General features: G+C 43.3%; 1 protein-coding gene and 1 pseudogene across 2 annotated transcripts; both read left to right on the forward strand.

Moving 5' to 3' along the window:
• The first annotated feature begins 2,054 nt into the window (after positions 1–2,054).
• On the forward strand, positions 2,055–2,964 carry LOC311226905 (succinate dehydrogenase [ubiquinone] iron-sulfur subunit, mitochondrial-like; annotated as a pseudogene). Its single transcript has one exon. The product of its transcript is annotated as a succinate dehydrogenase [ubiquinone] iron-sulfur subunit, mitochondrial-like (transcript).
• Positions 2,965–5,005: 2,041 nt separating this feature from the next.
• LOC311226915 (succinate dehydrogenase [ubiquinone] iron-sulfur subunit, mitochondrial-like) lies at positions 5,006–8,573 on the forward strand (the record flags this gene model as incomplete). Its single annotated transcript, XM_084312380.1, has 2 exons — positions 5,006–5,107; positions 7,679–8,573. The coding sequence occupies 2 exons, from the start codon at positions 5,006–5,008 to the stop codon at positions 8,432–8,434; spliced, it is 858 nt and encodes a 285-aa protein (XP_084168506.1). The 3' UTR covers positions 8,435–8,573.
• Positions 8,574–9,114: the final 541 nt, after the last annotated feature.

Consider the following 9,114-nt stretch of genomic DNA (forward strand, 5'->3'; position numbering starts at 1 on the left):
CAGATCTATAGGGTTAGAGGGGAGGCCAGACAACCCAGGTCTGGTCTCCCACCGCTGCCATCTGAGAGTGTATTTGCAATGCGTGAGTGAACCATGATTCTGATTAACCACTGTTTTGGGTGGTCTAGTTTAATTTGAGGTCATTGCACTGGAACAGGTTGACCATGTATTGCACAGTATATTCATTTCATTTACAAACATGACTAATATGTGATTACTATTCTGCTTGGAATGTTTAAAGTATGCTAGAGGTCACCAGCTAATTGATAACCATGTATTGGTTATTTGTTTGATGAATGATTTAATCCCTGTATGTCTAACCTGCTCTTCCCACCTTGGGCCTCTGGCAATAAATATGAGTTGAATTCTAGCTCGGTTGTCTTGACTACAAGCTTTATTCTCCTTCTGGCTAGTGGAGTCAAAGGGGGAAAACCATTTCACCATTCTATCCTTCTTCTCTTCAATTCAGCAAACTATGTATACTGTGAACTAACCTAGTATGTACATAATATACGACACGTACTTGCAGGTACAGCAGCAGCACATCGCTATATCAGCAAACAGAGTGCAGGGGTGAAGCTAGTATTGCGCCTGGTAGGATGCGGCTGGTATTGCACTTTAGCGATCTCAGACTCAGCCCCATGATAACACCAGGGTCCCTAGATGGATAAAAACTAGAGGTGGGCATAGATATTTTTTTTTAATCTAGATTAATCTGCAATCCTGGATTTAATCTAGATTAATCTAGATTAAAATGGCAAAAAAAATAAAAAAAAACCTGCCGAAGGCATTCAAAATATGTGTGTACTACCCAAATAATGACCAGAAGTAAGTCCTTACTTTTTCTTTCCTCCTTATGTTTCTCAGGCCAGGTGGCCCATTACACCATGAGCCCATCTCCCGTTTCCAAAATGCATTACAGACTGTTTGAAAAAGCTGTTTTGCTATGATAATTGGTAATGAAATATCAAAATAATGTTCAATAAGATGTACTTGTGTTTAATAAGTTGTTTTATTTAGAAGTTAACACAAATAAATAATATTACCAGTACAGTACAGTATCTAGCACACTCTCAGGAGCAAAACAGAAAGAAGCATTTCAAACTTGAACTATGTGACATGGCTTGACTCAATCAGTCCAATCTCTATTTCTCCTTATTCCACCAGTCACTCAGGCAGACCAGCTTGTTTTATGTAGCGGTGTCTACTTATAGTGCCTATAATATTTTTCCCGTTGGGTGCCAGACAGGGCCAAACCCTGCCAATGCAAATCAACTGCTCCAGTGGAGTTGCTCAGTGGCCAATGGTGTCAACTGTGGTTGTACTGGGCAGCTCCCAGGTGTGAATGGAACTGTGTGAATGTGAAGCAGGGCGTTCCTGAAAAAGAGCATCTGTGCTCAGAGAACCTACCCTGGGTAAATAAAGGTAAAAAAATAATTTACATTTTTTATTTTTTAGATTAATGCGTTAATTATATTATCGCGCAATACTAGTATCGCGATAACGCCGTTAACGGCCCAGCTCTAATAAAAACGTATCTAGGTATCAAAACGACCGGCTTGCTCCAACTCGAGTTGCTATTACTTTTTGGAAAGTTTCACTGCACCGTTTGGCTACAAATCGACTTTAAACAGGACATTTTGGTCCATAAGATGTCATAATAGACATTGAATCTAGAACATTTGTGATGTCACAGTATGATGTCATAATAAAACATTCTAGAACATTTGTGATGTTACAGTATGATGTCATAATAGAACATTCTAGAACATTTGTGATGTCACAGTATGATGTCATAATAGCACATTAACATTTGTGATGTCACAGTATGATGTCATAATAGAACATTCTAGAAGATTTTTGTATCTATTTAACAATTCTCTCAGAAGATCTTATTGTGCATCTTGAAACAGTACTGAACAGATAGACTAAACAACATAGATTGAAGCCTGCATTTCTCAACCAAGGTGCCTTGCCTACCGGTTTGCTGTGGAAAGAGACAAATACTTTCACAATTTCCCAGCGCGGAATTGTCAGACACTGGAGAACAGGATATGTCTGTTGCCAGGCTCTTGTCCTTGAGTCGCTGTAGTGTTTTGGCGTTACGATCCCCTGTCGGAATGGTGGCGGTTCGCTATGCCCAGACAGCAGCGGCAGTGCAGCCTAGAGTAAAAAAGTTCCAGATATACCGCTGGGACCCGGACACGCCAGGAGACAAGCCCCACATGCAGACCTATGAGATCGACCTCACCCTCTGTGGTCCAATGGTTCTCGACGTCCTCATCAAGGTCAAGAATGAAATGGACTCCACTTTGACGTTCAGACGCTCCTGCAGAGAAGGTATTTGTGGATCCTGTGCTATGAATATTAACGGTGGCAACACACTCGCCTGCCTGAACAAGATTGACACCAACCTCAGAAAGCCAACAAAGATCTACCCGCTGCCACACATGTACGTGGTGAAGGACCTGGTGCCTGACATGAGTAACTTCTATGCTCAGTATAAATCCATCGATGATCGAGCCCTACCTGAAGAAGAAGGACGAGGCGCAGGAAGGCAAGGACCAGTACTACCAGTCTGTGTATGACCGACAAAAACTGGATGGGCTGTATGAATGTATCCTGTGTGCCTGCTGCAGTACCAGCTGTCCCAGCTACTGGTGGAATGGGGACAAGTACCTCGGACCTGCTGTCCTCATGCAGGCCTACCGCTGGATGATCGACTCCCGAGACGAGTTCACAGAGGAGCGGCTGGCCAAGCTCCAGGACCCGTTCTCCCTCTACCGCTGCCACACCATCATGAACTGTACCAAGACCTGCCCCAAGGGACTGAACCCAGGAAAAGCGATCGCTGAGATTAAGAAGATGATGGCCACGTACAAGGAAAAGAAGACGGCCACTGCTTAGACCTCAGCTCTCTCTCTCTATATATATATATATACTCCTTCCTCTATCGCATCCCCTCCCCCCTTTAAATTATATGTTGATTTAAAAATAAATGACTAGCGAAGACTGATGGGTCTGCACTCCTGGATGCGGTATGTGCCTGGCGAGTCATACAGCACCATCACTATTTGTGCAAAGAAGATCTTGACGTGTTTCGGCTCAACCTATGTGTGTGAAAGTGCATTCTCTACTATGGGAATTATCAAGTCGAAACAGCGCAACGCTCTCAGTGACAAGCACCTCCACGACTGTCTGCGCACAGCAACCTCTGCATACCAGCCAGACCTGAGACGATTAGTGGCGAAAACGCAGTCTCAAGTCTCACATTAAGTAAGTAATTCATTATCTCGCCCTCTCTCTCGTTCCATCCCTGCCTCTCTCTTTCCATCCCGGCTCCCTCCCTGTCACTCCCTCTCTCTCCCCCTCTCTCTCTCTCTCCCCCTCCCTCTCTCTCTCCCTGCCCCCTGTCTCTCGTGTCACGTAGTTGTGTTTGCCGTTTACTGTCCCCGATGTCGTCTCTCTCCTGCCTCCTCTTTAATAGATCAAAATATATTTTTACCAAAATCAAACCTGATTAACATAGCTGATTTTTTTAAATATTCGTTTTAATTTCCATGTGAGGGAATTTAAGTAAAGTGTGACTGAATGTCATTGAAAGATATTCATGATTCTCTGTGTTTGTTTTTTACTGTATTTACAGGTCTGGACCTTATAACAGCCTGTCAAGCAAGCTGAAGTCAGATGTTTTTCATGAACCCAACTATTTTTGGCTTGTTTTAAACAAGACTTGTATTTTATTTTATTTTTCCAAAAATGCCTATACATGCCTATATTTAATTTGAGTATTTTTTGCCTAATTGCACTGTTACATTGCACTGTTTCTTGACTTGGAATATATTATTTATGTCCAGAGAGCCTTATATCCACAGCCTGAAACAAAAAAAGTAGGAACAAGTTATGTTTGTTTCTGTAATTTAGGAACATGTTATTGTACCAGGCTTTATTTCATTAGTATTGGCCTCTAACCTACCTCTGATATTTGCAACAGTAATATGTTCATGTTATCTTCACATTCTGTGAATAAAAGCCTCATGTTGTAACTTCATTTCATCATTAATTATTCCATGTCATGACAATATTTTTGTTCAATGAGGTTTGGCCTTATATAGATGGAAATGTAGGCAGATTCTGTGTGTTTCCTCAATTTTTAGACTAAATCCAATATACGAGTATACAACCAACATTATTTGGTCTTGCGGCCCTTGGACTTCTGGCATTTTGCTGAGTGGCCCCTGGGCCATCAAAGGTTGAGTAGCCCTGTTCTAGAACATTTGTGATGTCACAGTATGATGTCATAATAAAACATTCTAGAACATTTGTGATGGTACAGTATGATGTCATAATAGAACATTCTAGAACATTTGTGATGTCACAGTATGATGTCATAATAGCACATTAACATTTGTGATGTCACAGTATGATGTCATAATAGAACATTCTAGAACATTTGTGTATCTATTTAACAATTCTCTCAGAAGATCTTACATTCTTTGGCATGGATAATGAGAACCACCAGTTGATCACAGAGGCAGTGCTGACATTTCTGCATGCTTCAGAGTTGTACCAGAGGATATAGCGTTAGGGTATGTATTAGTATTGGACAGGCAAGAGGAGCAGAGAAGAAGGAGAAAGTGTGAGTTGAAGAGGCCTAAAGATGGAACACCACTAGTGTAGTATAAGAAATGAGGAGGGAAGAAATACGCCAAGAAAGAAGAAGAAGAAGAAGAAGAAGAAGAGATCATCAAAAGAAGTGTGGAGGGCAGTAATACGCCACGATGCGTCTACTCTGCCGGAAATTCAAAAGAAGAAGAAGAAAGAAGAAGAAGATCTTATTGTGCATCTTGAAACAGTACTGCAGTACTGAACAGATAGACTAAACAACATAGATTGAAGCCTGCATTTCTCAACCAAGGTGCCTTGCCTACCGGTTTGCTGTGGAAAGAGACAAATACTTTCACAATTTCCCAGCGCGGAATTGTCAGACACTGGAGAACAGGATATGTCTGTTGCCAGGCTCTTGTCCTTGAGTCGCTGTAGTGTTTTGGCGTTACGATCCCCTGTCGGAATGGTGGCGGTTCGCTATGCCCAGACAGCAGCGGCAGTGCAGCCTAGAGTAAAAAAGTTCCAGATATACCGCTGGGACCCGGACACGCCAGGAGACAAGCCCCACATGCAGACCTATGAGATCGACCTCACCCTCTGTGGTCCAATGGTTCTCGACGTCCTCATCAAGGTCAAGAATGAAATGGACTCCACTTTGACGTTCAGACGCTCCTGCAGAGAAGGTATTTGTGGATCCTGTGCTATGAATATTAACGGTGGCAACACACTCGCCTGCCTGAACAAGATTGACACCAACCTCAGAAAGCCAACAAAGATCTACCCGCTGCCAGGACCTGGTGCCTGACATGAGTAACTTCTATGCTCAGTATAAATCCATCGAGCCCTACCTGAAGAAGAAGGACGAGGCGCAGGAAGGCAAGGACCAGTACTACCAGTCTGTGTATGACCGACAAAAACTGGATGGGCTGTATGAATGTATCCTGTGTGCCTGCTGCAGTACCAGCTGTCCCAGCTACTGGTGGAATGGGGACAAGTACCTCGGACCTGCTGTCCTCATGCAGGCCTACCGCTGGATGATCGACTCCCGAGACGAGTTCACAGAGGAGCGGCTGGCCAAGCTCCAGGACCCGTTCTCCCTCTACCGCTGCCACACCATCATGAACTGTACCAAGACCTGCCCCAAGGGACTGAACCCAGGAAAAGCGATCGCTGAGATTAAGAAGATGATGGCCACGTACAAGGAAAAGAAGACGGCCACTGCTTAGACCTCAGCTCTCTCTCTATATATATATATATACTCCTTCCTCTATCGCATCCCCTCCCCCCTTTAAATTATATGTTGATTTAAAAATAAATGACTAGCGAAGACTGATGGGTCTGCACTCCTGGATGCGGTATGTGCCTGGCGAGTCATACAGCACCATCACTATTTGTGCAAAGAAGATCTTGACGTGTTTCGGCTCAACCTATGTGTGTGAAAGTGCATTCTCTACTATGGGAATTATCAAGTCGAAACAGCGCAACGCTCTCAGTGACAAGCACCTCCACGACTGTCTGCGCACAGCAACCTCTGCATACCAGCCAGACCTGAGACGATTAGTGGCGAAAACGCAGTCTCAAGTCTCACATTAAGTAAGTAATTCATTATCTCGCCCTCTCTCTCGTTCCATCCCTGCCTCTCTCTTTCCATCCCGGCTCCCTCCCTGTCACTCCCTCTCTCTCCCCCTCCCTCTCTCCCTCTCTCTCCCCCTCCCTCTCTCTCCCTGCCCCCTGTCTCTCGTGTCACGTAGTTGTGTTTGCCGTTTACTGTCCCCGATGTCGTCTCTCTCCTGCCTCCTCTTTAATAGATCAAAATATATTTTTACCAAAATCAAACCTGATTAACATAGCTGATTTTTTTAAATATTCGTTTTAATTTCCATGTGAGGGAATTTAAGTAAAGTGTGACTGAATGTCATTGAAAGATATTCATGATTCTCTGTGTTTGTTTTTTACTGTATTTACAGGTCTGGACCTTATAACAGCCTGTCAAGCAAGCTGAAGTCAGATGTTTTTCATGAACCCAACTATTTTTGGCTTGTTTTAAACAAGACTTGTATTTTATTTTATTTTTCCAAAAATGCCTATACATGCCTATATTTAATTTGAGTATTTTTTGCCTAATTGCACTGTTACATTGCACTGTTTCTTGACTTGGAATATATTATTTATGTCCAGAGAGCCTTATATCCACAGCCTGAAACAAAAAAAGTAGGAACAAGTTATGTTTGTTTCTGTAATTTAGGAACATGTTATTGTACCAGGCTTTATTTCATTAGTATTGGCCTCTAACCTACCTCTGATATTTGCAACAGTAATATGTTCATGTTATCTTCACATTCTGTGAATAAAAGCCTCATGTTGTAACTTCATTTCATCATTAATTATTCCATGTCATGACAATATTTTTGTTCAATGAGGTTTGGCCTTATATAGATGGAAATGTAGGCAGATTCTGTGTGTTTCCTCAATTTTTAGACTAAATCCAATATACGAGTATACAACCAACATTATTTGGTCTTGCGGCCCTTGGACTTCTGGCATTTTGCTGAGTGGCCCCTGGGCCATCAAAGGTTGAGTAGCCCTGTTCTAGAACATTTGTGATGTCACAGTATGATGTCATAATAAAACATTCTAGAACATTTGTGATGTTACAGTATGATGTCATAATAGAACATTCTAGAACATTTGTGATGTCACAGTATGATGTCATAATAGCACATTAACATTTGTGATGTCACAGTATGATGTCATAATAGAACATTCTAGAACATTTGTGTATCTATTTAACAATTCTCTCAGAAGATCTTATTGTGCATCTTGAAACAGTACTGAACAGTACTGAACAGATAGACTAAACAACATAGATTGAAGCCTGCATTTCTCAACCAAGGTGCCTTGCCTACCAGTTTGCTGTGGAAAGAGACAAATACTTTCACAATTTCCCAGCGCGGAATTGTCAGACACTGGAGAACAGGATATGTCTGTTGCCAGGCTCTTGTCCTTGAGTTGCTGTAGTGTTTTGGCGTTACGATCCCCTGTCGGAATGGTGGCGGTTCGCTATGCCCAGACAGCAGCGGCAGTGCAGCCTAGAGTAAAAAAGTTCCAGATATACCGCTGGGACCCGGACACGCCAGGAGACAAGCCCCACATGCAGACCTATGAGATCGACCTCACCCTCTGTGGTCCAATGGTTCTCGACGTCCTCATCAAGGTCAAGAATGAAATGGACTCCACTTTGACGTTCAGACGCTCCTGCAGAGAAGGTATTTGTGGATCCTGTGCTATGAATATTAACGGTGGCAACACACTCGCCTGCCTGAACAAGATTGACACCAACCTCAGAAAGCCAACAAAGATCTACCCGCTGCCACACATGTACGTGGTGAAGGACCTGGTGCCTGACATGAGTAACTTCTATGCTCAGTATAAATCCATCGAGCCCTACCTGAAGAAGAAGGACGAGGCGCAGGAAGGCAAGGACCAGTACTACCAGTCTGTGTATGACCGACAAAAACTGGATGGGCTGTATGAATGTATCCTGTGTGCCTGCTGCAGTACCAGCTGTCCCAGCTACTGGTGGAATGGGGACAAGTACCTCGGACCTGCTGTCCTCATGCAGGCCTACCGCTGGATGATCGACTCCCGAGACGAGTTCACAGAGGAGCGGCTGGCCAAGCTCCAGGACCCGTTCTCCCTCTACCGCTGCCACACCATCATGAACTGTACCAAGACCTGCCCCAAGGGACTGAACCCAGGAAAAGCGATCGCTGAGATTAAGAAGATGATGGCCACGTACAAGGAAAAGAAGACGGCCACTGCTTAGACCTCAGCTCTCTCTCTATATATATATATATACTCCTTCCTCTATCGCATCCCCTCCCCCCTTTAAATTATATGTTGATTTAAAAATAAATGACTAGCGAAGACTGATGGGTCTGCACTCCTGTCACCTTGTGCACCAAAACCACCACTCTTTAACACTTGATCCGAACGGAAGTGGAGGGGGTAAGATCTGTGTTGGTGGTATGTCCACCAACGCACAAGATAGTTCTATTTTATGGGAGAAAGTGTGTGTGAGAGAGAGAGAGAGAGAGAATGTGTGTGTCAGAATCATAGATGATGCAGTCCTATATATATTTGTATGATCAATTATTCAGTGTCTGTATGCGTGTTTGAGATACATGATGACCCATGCTTACTATGAGAAGAGTGATGTATATATTCTCTGGCTCATACCCTTCCTTCTGTCCGGTCTGTGTGTACCAACAGTCACACACTATGTTTAACTGTGTGTAACCATACCAACAGCAGTTTCTTTTCTTTTCATGTTTCAAGTTTGACAGTAAGAACTGAGGAGGGCAGTAATACGCCATGTTGCGTTTACACTGCCGGAAAAAACAAAGAAGAAGAAGAACTGGAGAACAGAATATTGAGAAAGCCGACAGAAGATCTCAGAAGATCAGAAGACAAAAGGACCTCGCTGATAAAGGACGTTCATTTCCG

The sequence above is a fragment of the Notolepis coatsorum genome (assembly GCF_963971535.1).
Source record: "Notolepis coatsorum genome assembly, chromosome: 1".
In the NCBI taxonomy this organism is placed as follows: Eukaryota; Metazoa; Chordata; class Actinopteri; order Aulopiformes; family Paralepididae; genus Notolepis; species Notolepis coatsorum.